Raw genomic sequence first — 22,064 nt, 5'->3', positions numbered from 1 at the left:
CCGCCAATGGCAACGTAGATCCTCCTGCTCCCAAGCCTATTGCCGGCATCTTGTGGCCGGAGTTGAGCACCACTTCCGGGATTCCCACTTTATCCATTAATCTTCAACTCGAAATTGGGTCAACTGGTTAAGTCCTGGGGTTCCTGATGTGTATGTATGGTGTGTGATGACAGAATTCTTCAATTTGTTTCCTTGCAGGGGAGGACGGGAGGTTCGATATCAGCCATAAACTAACTACGGATAAAATAAGATTATAAAGTTTACCAAATATTATCAATATCAAATTTATAATTATTTTATATAAATTTATTAAAATTTTCAAAATAAATTAATAACTTTTTACATTTTAGGGTAAATTAGCATATTATGAAATTAGATCAAATTATACAAATATATATATAAATATACATATATTCTTGGTAAAATTATATCTAATCATAAAGAGTGGCAATATTAATTTACTCTATTTTTTATTAGAGAGCTTATAAGCTTTTTTCTTAAAAAAATTATTAAATAAGCTCTCAAACATTTTATAAAATATTTTAGAAAGTGATAAATTCCCTCTAACCACCTCTTAACGACACAGCGAATTAGGTTAGGATTAATAATCCATGATTTACTTGCTAGTATTGTGAACATTGAAGAGCGTTAAAATATCTTTGTACTATTACGATATCTGAAATTCATTTGCTCGTGTGATTACACATATTAAAATTGTTTGTTCCTCACAATTTTTTACCAGTTTAGGGAAGAATATCCTCTTATTGTTTGAAAAATTACAAATTTTTCGTCAAATTAAAAATAATTATGTAGCCCCTAAACGGTAAAGTGAATATTACTATTTTCTCTTTGTTGATTTTTTTTACAAAAATAAAAAGTATTTGAAAAAATTGTAAAAAATTTTGAGGGTAGACAAAATAAATAATCTAGAGGGAATATTAGTATAAAAATATTTTAAAAAATTATAATATATATAAATTATAATTTATAATTTAAAAGGGCATTTTAGTTAGTTCACCACAAAAATTGAATGAAAATCTAATTGAATGGGCATGTTGTTAGACGAACGTTAAAATTTAGGGGGTTATTTTGCAATTTTTCAAACAACGAGGATATAATAATTTACCCTACTTTAAATAAGGGTTAATTACACTTTTACTTTTTTTAAAAATGCGAAATTATACTTTTTTCAAAGAAGTTTTGATATTACACTTATGCCCTATTTGAAAATTCACTATTTACACTTGACCCTCTTTTATTAAGATTTAAACAAAAAATGTTGACCCTAGCAAAAACAAAATTGTATCAGGTTTCAATTTTACCCTCATTTAATATTTTTTATGTAATAATTTTGTACTTATGAAGAAAAAAAATGTGATGATGTTAACATCACTCTCTCTCTCTCTCTCTCTCTATATATATATATTATATTTATAGATCAAATAATTTTTTTTTTAAACTAAACTACCATTATAATGGTGAAAATAGACTTCACTACATCCATTAATATGTAAAGACGTATGGGGGTAATTTGGTAATAAAAAGATTTATCTAACCTGCGATAAATCATTAATGAGTCAATTGAGGGTAAATATAAATTTTCATTCATTTTTTTTTTGTTAATATCAACAAATTCATTAAATTTTGATTAATTGAGGGATTTAGTTTTTAGATGGAAGTAAATTTTAGGGGTGGTAGATATAATTTTTCAAATCACAAAGAAGTTTATGTGTAATTATACCAAATTTTTGAGGAGAAAAATGTAATTATCCCCAAAATCAATTATATATATACTCAAAAACAACATTTGATTACAAACCAAAAATATAAATAGTGTGAAACGAATCATATGCCTATCAACACATGACTTATCTCTTAATTTATGTCCTATGAAAGATGTCTCGCTATTTATTTTCCATTATTCGCACAATTTGAAATAAAAACAATTAGATGTTCATTTAGAGGGTAAATTACATTTTTTGTCCCATAAATGGATATGTTTCTAATTTTGGTCCCACACTCAAATTAATTCGAACATTGAGTCCCATATGTGGCCTTTTCTTTTTTTTTTCAATTTGAGGATCATTGGGGGATTTCTGTTCAATTGATAACGACAGTTGCTCTATTTGTTAGTCAATACAATCCAAATAAGGGTAAAATATATTTTTGATCTCATAAGTGAACCTATTTCCAGTTTTGGTCCCACACTAAGACCAATGCGCACACTCAATTTAATGCAAATTCAGTACAGTTGTATAATAATTGTACATTTCCCAATTGTATTATTCTCACATACATATATATATATACATATATAGCATGATCATATATAAAATAAGAATGCTGACGACTCAAGATACCAAATATGAATCGATTTGCAATTTAATAGTTTGAGAGAATCATATTTGGTATATATACCAAAAAGAGACAATTAATAGCACACCTAATTTTTCTAAGTAAAAAATCATGGATTAACTTTCACGTGTTTCCACTTTACCCTAATTTATTCGAAATTCCACCCTATAATTCTCCATTACCTAAAGTTTGAGCATCAAATTAAATACTGCAAACAAAAGTATCGTATTCTCCGAAAACGCAACTTAAAGATCAAAACGACAGCTGCCGGAATCGACGTATAATTATGTATGTAGTTGCATTTAACCTTTTACAATGACCTCTCATGATATGAATCAGTTTCGTTTTATGATGAAAACATCCTTAATTATTATTTACAACCTCCTAAAATATGTCTATTACAATCATGCATTCCTCTAAATATAATTTGAATTATTTTAAATATTTTATTAAAAAAATACTATAATTTTTGTACTGAGTGTAGAATCTGTACAAATTCTATAAATTTACAATACTTAATAATTTTTTAAGTAACTGGTAAAAGAATTTATATAATTTTTTCTTGTGTTGTTATTATATATATTGAACTATTTTAAAAAATATATCAATATACTTTAAATGTTGCATCAAACATACATATATCTTGGAAATATAAAATCTATAATATAATTAATATATGATATTCTATAACGTTTTAAAATATGTGATATATTTTAACCCTAAAAATTATAAATTTTGGGGAGTATTTATTTTAAATAAATTTTTTATAATAATTCAAATTATGTTTTAGGCGAATATTTTGTAATAGACATATTTTCAAGGACTGTAAATAATAAAGGTATTTTCATCATAAAAAATCGGTCCATATCATAAGGGGACATTTTGTTATATTTTATAGTTTAGTGGGTAAATTCGTAATTCAGGAGTGTAAAATGTATTTAATTCTATATAAAATTTAAGTTAATGGAGATATAATCATTTGTTTTTATCTAAAATATTTCATGACTCATTTAGATAAAATAATTGATCAAATGATTTTAATTTCATTAAAAATATCTTAATATTCAATATTATTTATATATGTTATAAGTATACCATTTCTTAAAATTTAAAATACCATAGTTATTAATTAATTTTCAAATTCTTTTTCTAGTTAAGAAAAAATTTGAATTGTTTAAAATTGGAAATATATTAATGTGATATATGGTACAGAAAATGCATTTAATAAGTTTTTGAAATATACAATTTTGCCCCCAGCACTGTAGCAACACCAAAGTTTTCCCCCTAGCTAAAGAGTTTCATTTAATAGTTACAATAGTTAAAAGGTAAAATATCATGGCGTATAATTAATTGCGATTGTGTAGTAACTATTATTGTTTTTGTAAGAGAGGTAAATTTAAATATTTGTCGAACCTAATATTTATGGTAAATATTTTGGTCATAGGTAATCATGGTTGATATTGATTAATCATGGTTAAAATTTAAGTTTTTGTAAAATTGATTTTATTTGATCATGGTAGATAATATTAATTTACTATATTTTTAAGAAAAAAATATTTATTTTAGTCCGTTAAGTATGCCTAATATTAATTTCAGTCCGGTTACTTTGCCCATTTTTTTTAAGTGCTTTAAGTTTCATAATATGATGAAATTTAGTGTGATTCAGGATTTTGTAGAGAATACTCCGATGTGATTTTGAAAACTAGCCGAAATTGTGTACGTGGCACGTAAGTTGTTGAACTTTCGGCAACTTATACACGTGTACAGCCATGTATAATGAGATGTGGCTATTAATGCTGACTGGATATTGTTTTAATATAAAAATTTTAGAAAAATATATGAAATTTTGAAGTTTTGTAATTTCAAATTGAAAAATTAAATTATAATTTCAATACAGAAATTAATATAATAAATTCATTTTTCAAATTAAATATTTATATGAATAAATATTAATTAATTATAAAAATTATATTTTATCAATGAATTTGAATAATAATTTAGTTTAATTTGAACCCAAACACATTATTAGATTACAATCTGCAAAGTAATTGATTTTTGTGGGTGCTACATGTTGCTTTTTATTTGTGAGTTGTGAGGCTGAAAAGAGCCAATTTCTGGGCATGCATTATTCAGAAATCTGAAATTAGGTTACATTTTCCCAACTATATTGGGACAAAAACAACAGCAAGAATTCAAATTTCTCCGTCCCAAAGTTGTTCCAATGTCTTGTATTGGCCTTCTGGACTAACAAAATCCTTCCCTGTGGTGGCTCTCTGCTGCGGGATCTGCTGCATTTTGGCAACTTCTTCATCTGTCAATTCCCAGTCAAATATTTGAAGGTTTTGCCTCATTCTCTCCCTATTGAAGCTCCACACTACTGGGGTCGCTCCTTGTTCTCGTATCCATCTCAACGCAACCTACGTACATTCCCGAAAAAAAAAAAAATTACTCAAAAAAATTCTAACCCAAATTGGATTTGGACAGACGTAATTCTGCTAAGGAACCTGAGCGGGAGTCTTGTTTCTAGCTGCCGCGATGTCTATAAGGATCGGACTCTCCATCACTGCATTAATACCCCAATAGGATCCATATGCTCCAAGTGGAGAGAATGCACAAACATGGATTCCTTTGTCTTTGCAGAACTCCATCAGTTTCTGTTGCTGCCAAGAAACATTCAGTTCAACCTGATTGACAGCAGGAGGGATGGTGGCATATTGCAGGAGTGTAGAGAGCTTAGCACAGCTGTAGTTGCTGACACCAATAGACTTGGCCAAACCCATCCGACAGCACTCTTCCATGCCTTCCCAAGTTCCTCTTATATCAAAATGCATTGTGTTGGTAGAATCAGAATCATCCTTCTTTATCCTCACTGGCCAATGTATGAGATACAGGTCCACATACTGCATCCCCAGCTTCCTAATCAAGACCAATGTTACATACAAGTTTGTTTCTTTAGTTAATTACTTTATAAACAAACATAGATGCCTAAATTTTTGGTCTTGTAATTTTAGATCGTTAGCACTTTTGGTCCTGCAACTTACTCCAAAATGACAAATTTAATTCTAAACATCTCACATTTGGTCCTTTTTTGATAAATTTAGTCATATGTTGACAAATTTTGATTCCCTTCACACCGCAACAGATCTTATTTTTAGTCCCATAACAATAATGACTATGGCAAAAATTGTCAGTACATGAATAAATTTGCCAAAAAAGAATCAAATGTAAAATGTTCAGGACTGAATTCATAAAAAAGGATTAAATGTGTAAATAGAGTAAGTTACATAACTAAAAGCACTAATAATCTAAAATTACAGAACCAAAAATATAATCTTACCAAATTAAAAGTACTAATACGTAAAAAATACCCTTAAGAAAAATAAAAGACCCCTAAAGTTTTGATAGAACGAGCAACAGCGAGCTTCTTTTTTAAAAGTTTACGTCTTCAACTGACGGTTCTTTTATATTCAATTGGATTGCGTACTTTTTAGCGCTTTTATATAATAGCATTGCATAGCCTACCTTCCCTCGCTTCAATTCTGAAAAGTAATTTTTGTAACCAATTTCCAAAGAATCACAAAGTGTCAACTGTTACTGTACCTAAGTGATCGTTGAGAGCAGGCAGGACGAGATCATGATCGGCGTCGGTGCACCACAACTTGGTGGTGATGAAAAGTTCGTCGCGGCTCTTAATCAGGCCGCGGCCCAACGCCTCAGCCACGGCTTGCCCAACAATTTCTTCTGTGCGGTAGAGTGCCGCCGTGTCGATGTGGCGGTACCCGGCGGCGATCGCTTCGATAAAAAGTGGTGTCAGCTGCTCCGCCGATGGCGCCATAGATCCTGCGGTTCCCAAGCCTATGGCTGGCATCTTGTGGCCAGAGTTGAGTACCACTTCCGGGATTTCTACTGAATCCATAATTAATCCTCAGCTAGCTGGAACTTGAGTAGACATGGTGAATGTGCGTATTTTATAGTTGAAGGTATAGGTTACAATATGGGTGGGAACCGTGATTTTGGGTTTAAAAATTTTTAATATTAGTTTAATATGATTTTATTTAAATAAATTTAAATAGATTACGGGTCCTATATAGATTTAATGAGTTTTAAATAAATTTTTTATATTCAATTTTTTTATTAGTTTATCAAAAATAATTTTAATAATATAATAGAATTGATAAAAGATATTAGTATAAATTATAATCATGAGACACTATAATCCTATATGGATTGGTTATGTATTTTAAGTGAATTGGTGATATATATGGGTTGGTGATAGGTTTTAAATTCATTAAAATTAATTTAATTATACTGTATATAACTAACTATTTTTACATTTCTGACTTTTCACATTTATATGAGAAGAAAATTTTTTAAAATTTATTTAGTAAATTATTATTTTTAAAATTAATGAGAAACAAATTAAAAGAAAGTGAATAGTTTTATAAAATAGTCGAAACTTGCAATTCATATATGACCATTTTTTTTTAATAAATTGATAGTATACAATTATATTATAAATTTCAATGAACAAATCAAATATCAATATCTAATAATAATTTATAATGAACTAACATGTACTATTATTATTGCGATGGAAAATTCACAATTCAATTTTAGAATGAATCATGGAGAAATTGATTGCACAATTATTCATCTCATGATTTATTTCGAAAAATGCAGTATTTTTTAATATTTTCAAGCTTTTATTTTATATTACTTTACATAAACAATAAATAATACAAATTTAATCGTATTATATTATATTACAAGTGCTATTAAAACTACTATTTACAAGCATTAACAATTATATTATATATAATTTTGTAAATTACATTACAAAGGCTAATAGATTTAAAGTGATCAATCCGTTGTGGGTTTGGTTTTTTCAGGAATTAAAATGATTCAAGTATTATTAATACTTTGTTGTTGGTCTTTGTTTGAAAAATAACACTTTTCGTCCAGTAACTCATAGTCTTTTCATTTTTTTTTCATTTGATTACTAAATACTCATAAACTGTTAAAAAATAACACTTTTGATTTCATGCACTTAACAGTCACGTGCCATTTTCATTGAATATCTAAGAAAACGATGTGATGGGACCAAAAAAATTCTAAATCACGGTACAGAAAAGTATTATTTTTCCATCTTTATTTAATATGTAGTGAGAATTTTTCTCCGCGGACTTTGATGGAGTAATAATGGGAAAATAGAACCAAAAGAGTGGAAATAAAAGATAAATATTGTACAAGAAACTAATATGATAGATTTAAACTTTCCATTAGACGCAGTTGAATGTGGCGAAGATGAAGAAAAGTTTTTGGAAGAGATGTCTGATTCTTACATGCCCTTTAATATTTATTTAATTTAGGAACGGTTCCTTCTTAATTCAGAATATTAATTAGGAATAATTATTGTAGTATGAATTTTCAAAGAAAATGAGTATATTGATTAATTAGGAAATAAAATAGTAGAAACATGTAAGGAATTTCAAGAAGTTGGAGCATCTCATTCTCTGTATTTTTAACAATAATACCATCCTTTTCTTTCATGTGTTTACTCATTCATATATGTGCCTATTTTTTTTTTATTTTCAGTTAAAAGACGATGATGCTTGATTCCTTCATTCGTATGTGTTGTGAGATCTAATTTATATTTTTTATTTTTATTTATTTAAATATTTTGTTGTTCTTATGTTTTTATTACCAATAATATGAATGATTTGTGTCGTATTTTATGTCAAAAATATTTGCTTAACCAATTGAACTTTCAAATTCGTAATTATTTGTTTAGTCTAATAATTAGGGGTTTAATGCAATTTACCCCATGTAATATTGCAAATGAGCAAACTACCCTTTTATAAAATAAAAGTAGCAATCAGTGACATCACGGGGCGCGCGCGCGGGGGGGGGGTGCGCGCGGGGGAGTTTTGCTTGCATTTTTTTCCTAATAATTAGTGACAACGCATCATAGTTCAGTATGCCATAATAATTGATTACGTTGTGCAGAATGCACTTTCTAACTTAAATAAATCTTTTTTGGAATTTGTTAGTGAGAATTAAACATTTCTAGTTCTTAATGCTATTGGTAGATTACAATTTGAGAATCTTCACAAAGTTGTTTACTAGTTAGAAAATTAGTCAACAAACGTATCTAAGCTAACAAAAAGGTATGAAAGGGTGAGGTTGTTAGTACGTATCGATAATCATAATCAAGTTGTCAATTATGAATAAATATTATTTTTGTATCTCGATTTGGATCCTATCTTTAACAAATCGTACCAATAATCATAACCAATTTATCTACCATTCTCATATTAGTTTCTCCCCTCCATTTTATCTTCAACTTTTGATCTCAACAATTCCTACAAACTCAACCCTATTCATTACTTTTACAAACTTTGTGTCAGAAAATATTTTTGTTGCATTTAACACACATAATCAAGTATTTGCTCTTCACTCTATGGGAGTGCAAATAAACTGTGAATGCATTTTCCAGAAATCTCAAAATAGGTTACATTTCACAAACAAAAAACAACAGCAAAAATTCAGATTTCTCCATCCCAAAGTTCTTCCAATGATTTGTATTGTCCATCTGGACTCACAGCCTCCTTCCCTGTGCAGGCTCTCTGTTGCGGGATCTGCTGTATTCGGCAAACTTCTCCATTTGTCAATTCCCAGTCGAATATTTGAAGGTTTTGCCTCATCCTCTCCTTATTCAAGCTCCTCACGATTGGGGTCGCTCCTTCTTGTCGTACCCATCTCAATGCAACCTACATTTTCAGAAATTTTTTTCAGTCAAAACGAATGATGAGAAGTTTGGACACACATAATTTTGTTGAGGAACCTGTGCGACGGTCTTGTCTTTAGCTGCTGCGATGTCCTTAAGGATCGGACTATCCATCACTGCATTAGTACCCCAGTGGAATCCATATGCTCCCAGTGGAGAGAATGCACAAACATGGATTCCTTTGTCTTTGCAAAGCTCCATCAGCTTCGGTTGCTGCCAAGCAACATTCAATTCAACCTGATTGACAGCAGGAGGGATGGTGGCATATTGCAGGAGTGTAGAGAGCTTAGCACAGCTGTAGTTGCTGACACCAATAGACTTGGCCAAACCCATCCTACAGCACTCTTCCATGGCATCCCAAGTACCCTTTATATCAAAATGGAGTGTCTTGATGGAATCAGTATCATCCTTCTTCATCCTTATCGGCCAATGTATCAGATACAGATCCACATACTCTAATCCCAACTTCCTATAAGAATGATGAAGAGCAATGTTAAATGCAAGTTTGTATTTCTTCCATCAAATATTCCTACCATCTAAATTCATCTTCACTTTAAAAATAAACATAGATCATTAAATTTGTGGGTTAAATGCGACATAGTTCCTGTAAAAGTTAAGAACAAGGTTAATTACACTTAAACTCCCTCTGAAAATATTTCATTAGATTTTCCCCCCCAAAAAAATTTTAAAATTACACTTACACCCCCTCTGAAAATTCCACCCGACCCTCTTCTATTAGGATTCCGCTTCAGTTAGAGTTTCGATGGAAAATGATCATATTAGCAAAAAATGACATTAATTTTCAATTTTATCCTTTATTTAATATTTACATGTAATATTTTATATTTATAAAAGGGTAAATGTAATATATATAAAATCAAATGAGTGTAATTGTAATAAAACTATATTTCCGAATTATAGCCATTGGACAAAATGTAGCCATTTATGAATGAAAAAATTAGTCATTTTTTTTATACTTTTTTTTACTTCTTGTATATAGATTGAGGTGAACACTATTATTGCATATACCTCTTGAAACACTAGATGAAATAATTGAATAAAACATTTTCAAGAAATAGATGCAACAATGATCTTAACGACACTCCATATATAGACAGTAAAAAAAACACTACAGGATGATTAGTTTTTTCATTCTGATGTGCATAAAAATAAACTGGCCCAAGCGGCCCAAAAAAAAAAAGAAAGAAACGGAAGGCCCAGGGTACCTTCCGAGAGACCCAAGACATCCTAGGCCCATGGAGCTCTCAGGAGGCCAAGGATGGCTCAACCCAGAATTCAACTAGGCAAGCCCAGACAGCCCAAGAAGCTCAGGAAGAAGGGAGGAGGTCCAGAGCATCCTTAAACTTGGACCATGGTTAAAGCTCAACAAAACATGAGGCCAAAAAATGCCTACACATGTGGCAACCCACACTCTACCGTGGCATCCAGTTTACCTGGGTATCAGTAGCCACCTCGGACTACGTCAGCTCAAGATGTCCCCCGTGAGCATGGAGGGACTCCCTGGTGGGTGGGACTCCTCACAGACGAGGGGTCTTCCAAGACAAAGAGGACTCTTACTTAAGCACTCTTAGCTACGGATAAGGATGCTTTATCCCTTTTTCCAACCATCCTAATCAATTTTCACAAGATTCTCGAGGGAAGATATACCCCCAACAGATGGGGCACTTCCAATATAAATACAGGTTTGGTCTCTCCAGATGGGGGACACCTTTCTCACTCTCTAAACACCTCTCTCACGCCCCTCTTACTCTCTAAGCATTCTCTAAACATTCCTTGAGCACTCCACAAGCACATTATCATGTATTCTTGCTCTTTTCACCAACTTTATTCACCATATCTTTGATTCTTAATTAAATTCACTTACTTTTTTGCTTTATTTAATCTCGAATCCAACATTAACTTAGGTGCCGGAGTGCTAACGTCTTTTTTGTAGGTCCCCCTCAGCCTAAACTTTAAACAACAGTCCATATCTATTGGACCCGTGCGTTTTTGCACGCATCACATTCATCTATGGTTAGTTTTTATCTGATGACTACAATTTGAAAGTAATATTTTTATTATAATTACACCTTTTTTACTTTATATATATTACATTTACTCCCTTACAAGTATAAAATATTACAGGAGAATGTTGAATGAGGGGATAAATTGAAAATTTATGTATAATTTTTTGTAGACTTCAATATTTATTGTTCAAACCCTAATGGAAGGGGATCAGGTATAAAGCGGAGATTTTTTGAATGGGTGTAAGTGTAACTTTCAAATTTTTTTGAAAAAAAGTGTAATTCTGCATTTTCAGATGAAGTCTGAGTATAATCAATTCTTTAAAATATTAAAAAGCAGATAAACCTCTAAAAATATAAAATCCTTTGAAAAAACAAGCAATGTATCCCTTAACGCGAGATGCAGTGAGTAATTACAAATAAACAATATAATCTAAAATTTAACATTAATGTAAATAATAAGTACAAGCACACAAAAATATTTTGAACACAAAAATAAATTTAATTACTATATAAACTAAATTTATCTGGAAAAATTAGTGAATCTTTAAGATAAAAATAATCAATGAGACATTTGTCTCAAGGAGAAATTACACTTTTAATCCATTAGGATAAAGGTTCAACACATTTAGTCTTTTGTCTTACGAAATTTTTAAAATAATTTCAAAATTGAGAAAACTCAACATATTGAATTCTCTCCTTTGTGGGATTTATGAAACTAAACATGTCGAGTTTTCTAACTTTGGGATCATTTTAATAATTTTGTAAAGTATAGGACTAAATATGTCCGACTTCTTCCAATTTTTGAACTTTTTAAAAAATCTCGTAAAGTAGAGAACTAAAAGCGTTGATCTCTATATTTTAAAAGAATAGCTTCTCCTTTTGTCAGAATTTAAATATAAAATAAAAATTAAGTTTTTAAGGGGCAAAATGTAAGAGTATTATTTGATATCAAAATTGATATAAAGGTTAAAAAATCTATTCAAACCCAAAGGCTATGATAAAAAAAAATTAGGGAATAAGGGAAGGACAACTTGGAAAACGAACGTCTTTGCTAAAAATACATGAGTTCCAAAAAAATAATATTTCCACTTAGAAGACAAAAATCCACCCAATAGTTGTTACGATTATTATATATAAGATATAAATGATGTCAAATTATTTTACGAAACAAAAGAGTAGATAATAAACACTCAGAAAATTAATTCTCCACAAAAATGTCAAAAAAATCACCGATTACGTACAGTATTAGTATACCTAAGCGATTCGTGGAGGGCAGGCAGGACGAGATCATGATCGGCGTCGGTGCACCATAACTTGGTGGTGATGAAAAGTTCGTCGCGGCTCTTAATCAGGCCGCGGTTCAACGCCTCCACCACGGCTTGCCCAACAATTTCTTCTGTGCCGTAGTGTGCCGCCGTGTCGATGTGGCGGTACCCGGCGGCGATCGCTTCGACAAGAGGTGGAAACTGCTCAGTCAATGGAGCCGGAGATCCTCCAGTTCCCAAGCCTATTGCCGGCATCTTGTGGCCGGAGTTGAGCACCACTTCCGGGATTTCCACTTTATCCATTAATCTTCAACTCGAAATTGACTCAATTGGATAAGTCCTAGGGTTCCTCAGTGTGTATGTATGGTGTCTGATTAATTTGTTGAAGGGAATCAAAAATTTTGAATATTCTGTTTCCTGGAGAGGTGTTTGCGTATTTGCCACGAAGAAGCGGAGCAGGCTCCACTGGAACGAATACGACTCCCATTCCGGCACAACAGACAAAGAAAGAAAGGTAAGTCAACGCGTGTTCCACTCTTGTTTTCTAAGTTGATGTTTACGTTTTATTTCTTTTTAGTGATAATTACATTTAAAACCCTCAACTATTGTCATTTTATACAAACTATCGTTTTTTATTTAAAAATTACAGAAATCGCTCCTAGCAGCCTTTAAAATTTCAAAATATCCCTTTTTATTTGGTAAAACTTTAATTTAATTTTTCAATGATAAAAAATACTTCTAGAGGTGTGTGGTAATTACCAAAAGATAGAGAGGATATCAAAGTAATGTTTATGGAAATGAATAATATGAACCCATATATTTTTTTATTATTATTTACACTAATTTTTAATTTAAATTTAAATTATTTTATTAATTTTTTTTATTGAATTTGTTTATTAATTTACATCTCTTAATGGATGAAATATTAAATTATTTAATTAATATATTAATAAAGTTTAATTACTAGCTTATAAATTTAAATTAAAAAATTATCACACTTGTATAAATTATTTTAAATTCTTAAAAATTTTATTTAAAATTTGGCGTTTTAGACCTTATTTTTCTTTTTGCATTTTGAATTAAAATGTCCCTATATTATGTTTAAAACTAACATGGTCAATATTACTTATTTTAACCTTATTCTTGGTGATCTTTTCTGTATTTTCAACTTTTCTAAAATAAAATATGTGTTCTTAACTAATATTTATTTAAATATCAAATACAAAAAAATATAATTTTCTTATAAGTTTATAAAAATATAAAAATTAATATATTAAACTTTATTTTTTAAATATATATCAATATAAACGTTAACAATAATAACAATAATATTTATTAACTTATTTAAATTATTATTTGGTAGCCCATGTTCCGACTCTATAAATTTGGTTCTCGTATTTTTTTTGAAATAATTGAAGTTAATTTTGATCGTATAAACCAATAAATTAACCCTTTTAGAGGGAAAAAATGGTAGCGAAATCATTAATAAAAGCGAAAAATTAACAATCCCTTACCTACCATAAAAAAAAGAGGTATGAGTCACCATTTTTGCCTGTAAAAATAGTCAAAATCACTTTCCATACCTCATCTTCTTACCTAATTAATTCTGGTTCTAATTTTTTTTTTAAAATGACCAAAATTAATTCTGATAGTTAGCTGACCAAAAAAAGCATTAACTTATTGTATATTATTTTTAAAAAAAGGTATATAGGTACTTTTTGCTAGCTCTGATTCATTCAAAAGAAAAAAAACAACAAAACACTCAAATTTTATTAATGTTTAGAGTCGGTCCAGAAATTTTAACTCAAATTATAAAATAAGTGTAATATATTTTTTGTCTAATTAATTTGATATATAATCAACGATTCGACCAACTTTGATTCTTACAAGAATTTTTCAGAGTATGACATTTGACAGAATCCAATTTCCCGAATTACACGCCTCCGAAAGAGAAAAGATGAAAGGAATTATGACGGGCCCCACTCCCGGAGCAGAATTATTCCCATCTCCTCTTCAGTTATTTCTCGTACGATTCTTTCATTTTTGAACCAAAGCAGCCTCCGGACACGAAGCAAAGTCGTGGTTCCATTGTCGAGCCTAATTTGTAAAAGTCGCGAGAGAGAGACCGTAGCCCGTACATTGAGCCTAACTTTATAAACCCCTCGAGAAACGGCGGAGAAAAATCAAAACCCTTGGGTTGGAAAAACTCTCCTCTAGTTTCTGTGATTTTTGTGTGATTCTGTGTTCGAGAAGGTGGAAAGGGGAAATGGCGGAGCAGTTGACGGAGGAGCAGATCGCTGAGTTTAAGGAAGCTTTCAGCCTCTTCGACAAGGATGGCGATGGTATGTGTGTGTGTGTGTGTTTTAATGTTTTTATCAATTCTGCTTATTTTCTCGTGAATTTCTTTCTTGATGAAGAAAGATAAAGATTCATATTGACAATACTCATTTACATATTGTGTATATTTACCGGATTAATTGATTAAAAGTACAGGAACTATAATTATAAGACAACCTTCGAATATTTAAAGAAAAATATATTTATAATGAATAAATAACGTGGGAATGGGTGTGGAGTTAATCCACACCTATTGCGTTGACAAAATAATATTAGTAATAATTTCAAAAACTAAATTACTATTTTAATATTTAAAAATAAAAATTATGGAAGAAGCGTGGACCTTTTTTAAATAAAATAAAAAAGCTGGGGAGAGACGTCGATTTCATTCATGGAGTACACGCCTCTTCAATTTAGAAAAAGAGAAAAGAAAGAAAAAGATGCGGGAGGCAAAATTGAGGATGACTATGTCTTTGCAAAATAACAGAAACAAGAATGAATTGCATGGATGACAAGATACATTGAACTTTGGCTCTTGCAAAAACAATGCTAGATATTTTTGGTAAAGGACAAGAAAAAATGGAAACGAGGAATAATGACTGTTTTCAGGATGATACACACGATTTGTGTTGTAGTACTCATAAATTACGTGGGAAAACCCGCAGCATATGCGGGTCAATTATGTGCCCCATCCTATTATCATGGTTATTAGGCAGAATTTCATTATTTGTTGTCTCATATGGTTGTGTTTGTATTGGCTACAAAAAGAACTTGCTTGAGTTCATTTGTTTTCCACATATTGCATTTTCTATTGGTTGACTTAATTAGAGACGAGAGCAGGACGTGATCTAACAAACAAAACCACTTATCTTGTGAATTGTGATCAGCCAAGACTCAAGAGTTTGAGCATGTAGGCCAATTCTAGTTGCAAAGTGAGGAATCCACTTGAAATTTGAAATTTTGGGTCTTGTAAAGGACATGGTCCTCGATTGAATTTCCTTAAAGTAGGAGAACTGCACTCTCTAGATGTATATTTATGAAATTTGAAGTTAGATAGAATTCATAGCTCCCACTTGTAAATATAGTAGCAGTCAACCAACACTCTTCATTCAATAGAATTGAATGGTTCCAGTGGCATATTTGTCAGTTTTGACACCAAGAGAATTCTTGAAAGATCAAATGTCTATGTTTGGCTTTATTTTTGGGCTGTCTGAACCCACTCTATCTTTGGCATTATTTTTGCCCAACACTCGGTTCAATGTTTCTTGTGATCCAACCCATCCTTTTGTTATTTTGCAGAGACATAAGCAGACTCCATCCCACTTTTGCCTTTCACATGTTTTTGCCTTTTTTCTTTTCTAAATGGAAAAGACACTAATTTTCTAAAGGGTCCTTATTTTATCTTTTTAAATATTAAAATAGCATTTACTGTTTTTGAACTATTTTATTTGTTTTGATTACAAGGTAGAAGGCATAGATTTATTTCCTTGTTTTTTTTTTTTTTGAAATTATATATAATCTTTTTTTCTTCAATGTAGATCGGATTTTTAACTACTTAATTTGTTCTTGATCGATTAAATGATCTTTAATTTATCATCACAATTTAATGCATATGGATCTGTGGTCATAATGTCAGCATTAACCTGAAGAAGTCCAACCACTTGGACTTTGCACCTCAGTGTAGTTAACTCATAATTGTCTTTTCATTTTGCAAATTAGAACTTCTATGCATTTTTAAGTTGATTGATTAATATTATAAAGAAAAGTCTGTCACACTTGAAGATCAATTTCTGAACTACATAGACAGATGAATGGGCTTGTACATGATCATAAAAATATTCGTTCTGCCAATAAATGACCACATGTAAAAATAAACAAACAAAACCAATAATTTTCTTGGTAAGATCTTGTAAATGGCTTGACATGCAAACTTGTATTTTGTGCTCTACTGGACATTTATCTCTGCAATGCTATATTGTTTCACATGTTACTGTCACATAATATTTTTATAGGTTGCATCACAACTAAGGAGCTGGGAACGGTGATGAGGTCACTTGGACAGAATCCTACTGAAGCTGAACTTCAAGATATGATCAATGAAGTTGACGCCGATCAAAATGGTACCATTGACTTTCCTGAATTCTTGAATTTGATGGCTCGGAAAATGAAGGTAAGTTTGATTCTAACCCTATGCGTTTTACTTTCACTTTAGAACTTAATAATGCTATGGACAAAACCAACCCTTTCATTAGAAAAACTGATGTGCTAGTTTGATACAGTTGATGAACGCACATTATTTTCTGATGTTTGGTTGGGGTAAACTTTTATTAGAAAGTCCCTGCTGCAAAAAAACTTATCATTTGTATGGAAGGCATATGGGGATAGAAATGTTACTAGTCCTGAAGAATCCTGAAGAGTCAATCCTAATATCAGTAACATGGTCATATGGTGTATATCTTAGAAGTGCATACAAATCTGCCTAGTGAATGTCCTTTATTTGTGAAGGATGCCGACTCAGAGGAGGAACTTAAGGAAGCTTTCAAGGTCTTCGACAAAGATCAAAATGGCTTCATTTCTGCTGCAGAGGTATCGTCTTCTTGTTTCACCCTCTTGATTCCAACCTAGCTGTTTGCCATTAGAACACGGCTTTTGGCTGTCGATACTTGTGTTTGTCCATTGATAATTTCATATGCCTGTGTGAAAAATTTCACAGCTCCGCCATGTGATGACAAACCTTGGGGAGAAGCTGACAGACGAGGAGGTTGATGAGATGATACGTGAAGCCGATGTGGATGGTGATGGGCAAGTGAATTACGAGGAATTTGTGAGAATGATGCTTGCTAAGTGATTGTGTGAGAGCTTATTCTGAATATGAAGTTAATGTAGGTTGATAGGGGTAATAGTATCCTGTCTACATAGTTACGCGTCTCTGGACTGCCATTTGGTACTCCGAAGTGTTATGGATCTCTATGAGCTTAGTATTCGCAAAGTTTGAAATCATAATTCTCTCTCTATTATAGCTGCTTGAAGTTGACGTCGTTTCTTGCTCTTCTCATCCCTTTGCGTGTTCTTTCACGCCGATCCCCGCTCATCCTCCCAAGTTATGTACAAGAGCAACTTACATGAAAATATTGGTATCTGCCGTAACTTGTATGCTCAAAAAGATAGCGCCATTTATGTTGAGGTACCCTGGAACTATCAGATGTACACTACTATTTTGATAGATGGAACTATTAAGGAAGCTTATTAGGGACCTGGAATCCCTAGTCAAAAGTAAAAACATATATTACGTGGTGATCACGGGTAATTTAAGATAGCATTTATGTAGGACCTCTTAATTCAGACTACACAAAATCAAATAAAGACCAGCTGCCCTAGAAGGGACATTAGGCCACTGCAGAAGAAGAGTTGAATGTGTTTTTATCTCTACGGTAACCTATAGCCCAAAACCCGACAGGAGGAGGATCCTGACCACCTCTAGAATTCAACAACCTTATCTGCAAGGAACTCCAATCTCTCTTAAGGATTGCCGGATTCTAACTGTCAGGAAATAATTCTTCCACCGTCTTATTCAATTCGTTGAGGGGCTGCCTACAAAATTACGAGCTCCCCAGTCCAAATGGTCAATTCCAAATACAACTCTAATTTCTTAATTGGAGTATCACATTTTGAATTTCAATTTCAATATCACATTTCTACATAAAAAATGAGAAATTTAGTTCTCAATTTCACTCTTTTCTACTCTCTTAATCTTATTATTTTATTTTATTATTTTGAACTACAACTAAATCTGAGCACTATTTTTTATCGCATCAAATACAATGCACTCATTATATGATTAAGAGGGTGTTTCGATGAACTTATAAAATGTCAAAAGTGTTAAGAGTAAAATTTTTAAAATATGAGCTTATAAAATTAAAAAAAAAATGTTAAGAACTTATAAGCTCTTTTTAAAAAATAAGGAATTTTCAATTTATTTCTAAGATTTTAATAAATTGCCTCGAGTTATATCATATGATTACAAACAAAATCGTCATCTCTAACATCTTATGAATTTCGTAATATTATTTTATCCATACATTTGAAAATTTAATTTTTAAAATAGAACATAGCATGTTATAAACTATAAAAATACCGTATAAAATTGTAAAATATCTTAAATAATTTGAACCAAACACCTTTTAACTTTAAAATAATATTTCTTGTATGTGGTGCCTATCAAAACACACACACACACACACACACACACAGGAATTATTTCTGTTACCTATCTTTTTCCGCAACCATTTTGTTTTTATTGCAGACTCGCTTACATCAATAGATTGCATTGAAATCAATTATTCCCCTCAATATCTTATTTTACTTCATTATGAACGGCCGAAATGATGGGCAAATTGTACAAGGCTCACCCTCTGGAATAAGAGTCAACATTTGCATTTTGGTCCCTGACAATTGACCAGAAATTACTTTCGCTAATTTGCTCAAGGCCAAAATAGGAGCTTGATATTTTTACCCTCAATTTTTTTGCATTAATATGATTGGTTCAGTTATCATCGAATCGGATACGGACTAAAATTTTCAATAAAGTAGATGAGCTTATCTCTCATTTTCATATATCACTAAATAATACATAATATTGCGTATAGAATCAATCCCACATTTAATCACATATCTGAAAGTAAATGAGGTCTGAAAGTTTACTCCTTGAATAATAAATCTAGACAATACACTATAAAATAAATCTAGTTAATTATTAATACATAATCACTCATCTTAAAATGTTACAAAATGGAAGAATATTGCTAGCTCACATCGGATATTGGTCAAATCGAATCAATCACATAACAAGTGTACATAATTTTTATTAATAACTATCTTTTTACTGTACACTAATCACATTACAAGTGCATTGTATAATTGATTTACGTCTAACCGACTCAATTTGCATATCAGATTTTCTGTTACAAAGTTTATTCCATCTTTTAATCTATTTAGCATACACATGCATGTCACTTGTCATTTTTTTTTTCACAAAATAAATTATATGATATCAGCCTTATACACATAACGTATGTATATTAAATGTACTAAAAGATCATTGAATAAAGATTGGTATAGAAAATTCAATCCGCCAAATTTGAGCTAAAATTTCCCAAGAATATAATGGAGTAGAAAGTACATGATTTTCATTCCCCACCCATAATGGAACTCTCCCTTATTACACTATTCTTGCTCATCTTAGCACTAGAAACTGAATAAATCACGTTCTTATCAATTATTTTTCTAATAAAAGAAACGGAAGAGAAAAAAAATTCTAATTCAGATCAAGTTAATTGGGCTCAGCCACTTATATAATAAATGTAATATATTTATTGTGTGATTGATGTACTAATCACACAATAACTGTATAATACTTGTTGTGTGTTTGATTTGGTTTTACCAATCATATTTGAGTAAGAATTTTTCGAGAGAGAAATTAAAGCACAGAACAATTGTAAGAATTTAATGATGAAAAAACTCAAAAAGGGTTGTTATTTATATATAAATAATTAGCATTATTGATCAGTAAGAGAGGACACATTCCCAGCAGAATGCGGTGGAGAGTTCTTGTGATTGTGCATCCAAACTTTGAACACTTTCCTACTGATCCCAACCCCTCTGCAGAATCTCTCAATCTCGTCTTCTTCATCTTTCCTCTGCAACTTCCACCCCAACTTCTCCGCAAACCCCAGCATTTTCTCCTTCTGCTCCGCCGTGAACTTTGTTCTGAACCTCTTCTTGCTGCCCCGCTCCGACGACTCCGGCGAGTACGCCATTCCCGTCACCTGCTGCCGCCCCGATCCGCCGCTGGCATAGTCTACGATGACATCGGCAGCCGCGTCGTGGGTTTGGCTCCGGATGACTTTGCGGTGGAAGTTGCGGTGGCAGCCGCATGCAGCGCAGTTGAGGCCGCCGCCGGGAGCCGTGTCGTCCAGTGTGAACTCTCCGCAGCCGTCGGTCGCGTAGCTCCCGAGGCTGGCTGCATGGTTTCTCAAGCATTCTCTATATATGTCGTTGCTGCTATCTCCCTCCATCTCTCTCTCTCTCTCTCAATCTCTCCCGTTCTTGAAATTTAAAGACAGTGAAGGAGGACAAAAACGTGGTAGCAATGAATTACACTGTGCTCTTTGTTGACCTAAGGAACTTGTGTTCATCTCGATGGATGGTGAGGATTTATTGGGACGGATCGATGAATGATGTCTGTACAAGAGACATAATTTCATGTACATAGTAATTTATATTTTTATTACATGATCCTATGATTATTTGTAACGACAAATCGACAATTGACAGCAAGATTTGCATTTTCTTTCTGTGGGAAAAAATGAGGTTTGAGAGAACAATATCTTGGGAAAATATGGTACAATGTGAGGGGTGTATAGATGTTGTATGGGGGTTGTGGCTACATTACAGCCACGGTTTTTGATATTTGTACCAAAGTGATAAGTTTAAAAATTTCATGGACCCATAACCTCCAAAGGACTTTTTATTGTTAGTTGATGTTTGTTTCTTACACTTTCTCCATCAGCTTCGACTCCATATTATAAATATAATATACTACATTAACATCTCCTAAGATGAAGGGAACGTTTAATTTCAAATTAAATTTTATCAATTTAAATTAATTATATGATAAGTGCAATATACTTATGATGTGATTAGTGTATAATTTAGAGAAAATAATCAATCATATGACAAATGCGTTTAGCCAGACCTGATTTGGGTAAGAATTTTCTTTAAGTTTAAATCTAAAGAAAGTACTTGCCTAGACTAGGGTTGGCTGAACCAAATCAATCACAAAGTAAGTGTGATACACTTGTTATGTGATTCGTCACTTTTTTTTAACTATACGCCAATCACACCATAAGTGTATTGGACTTGTCATATAATCGATTAAGGTCCGACCAAGCTCGATTTGGATTAGAATTTTTTCTAAATACAATACTTTTTAAGTCAAAGGGTATAAATGCACCCTTTGAAATTGTAGTTATAAGCATCCTATTCAGTATCAACAGTTTACACAAGACCCCCTCAAGTACATTACACTAACATCTCTTAGGAGGTGTATCGATGAGTTCTTTATAAGATATTTATGTCTTTAGATTTAATTTCAGGAAATGTCAACAAAATTTATCCTTATAAATACGAGGATTTAGATGACTTCCTCTAAAATAATATATACTTATATTTTATTTTCTTTCTAAACTCTAAAAATTACATATTCAAAGCAAAACTCCGGTTTCGATTGAGTTT

General features: G+C 31.7%; 4 protein-coding genes across 4 annotated transcripts; 1 reads left to right on the top strand and 3 right to left on the bottom strand.

Moving 5' to 3' along the window:
* Positions 4,421-6,348, bottom strand: LOC105158204 (methylecgonone reductase-like). Its single transcript, XM_011074865.2, has 3 exons — positions 5,951-6,348; positions 4,860-5,267; positions 4,421-4,772 (listed from the first exon to the last, which is right to left on the bottom strand). Exons 1-3 carry the CDS (start codon positions 6,269-6,271, stop codon positions 4,548-4,550), a joined length of 954 nt encoding a protein of 317 aa, XP_011073167.1. The 5' UTR covers positions 6,272-6,348; the 3' UTR covers positions 4,421-4,547.
* LOC105158205 (methylecgonone reductase-like) lies at positions 8,819-12,904 on the bottom strand. Its single transcript, XM_011074866.2, has 3 exons — positions 12,424-12,904; positions 9,200-9,611; positions 8,819-9,125 (listed from the first exon to the last, which is right to left on the bottom strand). The coding sequence occupies exons 1-3, from the start codon at positions 12,735-12,737 to the stop codon at positions 8,901-8,903; spliced, it is 951 nt and encodes a 316-aa protein (XP_011073168.1). The 5' UTR covers positions 12,738-12,904; the 3' UTR covers positions 8,819-8,900.
* LOC105158203 (calmodulin) lies at positions 14,492-17,805 on the top strand. Its single transcript, XM_011074863.2, has 4 exons — positions 14,492-14,776; positions 16,784-16,941; positions 17,277-17,357; positions 17,485-17,805. Exons 1-4 carry the CDS (start codon positions 14,701-14,703, stop codon positions 17,617-17,619), a joined length of 450 nt encoding a protein of 149 aa, XP_011073165.1. The 5' UTR covers positions 14,492-14,700; the 3' UTR covers positions 17,620-17,805.
* Positions 20,226-21,223, bottom strand: LOC105158202 (zinc-finger homeodomain protein 7-like). Its single transcript, XM_011074862.2, has one exon. The coding sequence runs from the start codon at positions 20,843-20,845 to the stop codon at positions 20,327-20,329; it is 519 nt and encodes a 172-aa protein (XP_011073164.1). The 5' UTR covers positions 20,846-21,223; the 3' UTR covers positions 20,226-20,326.

This window comes from Sesamum indicum, linkage group LG3 (assembly GCF_000512975.1).
Source record: "Sesamum indicum cultivar Zhongzhi No. 13 linkage group LG3, S_indicum_v1.0, whole genome shotgun sequence".
Lineage (NCBI taxonomy): Eukaryota > Viridiplantae > Streptophyta > Magnoliopsida > Lamiales > Pedaliaceae > Sesamum > Sesamum indicum.
Note: the sequence above shows the minus strand (reverse complement) of the source record. Positions and strands in the feature narration are given on the sequence as shown.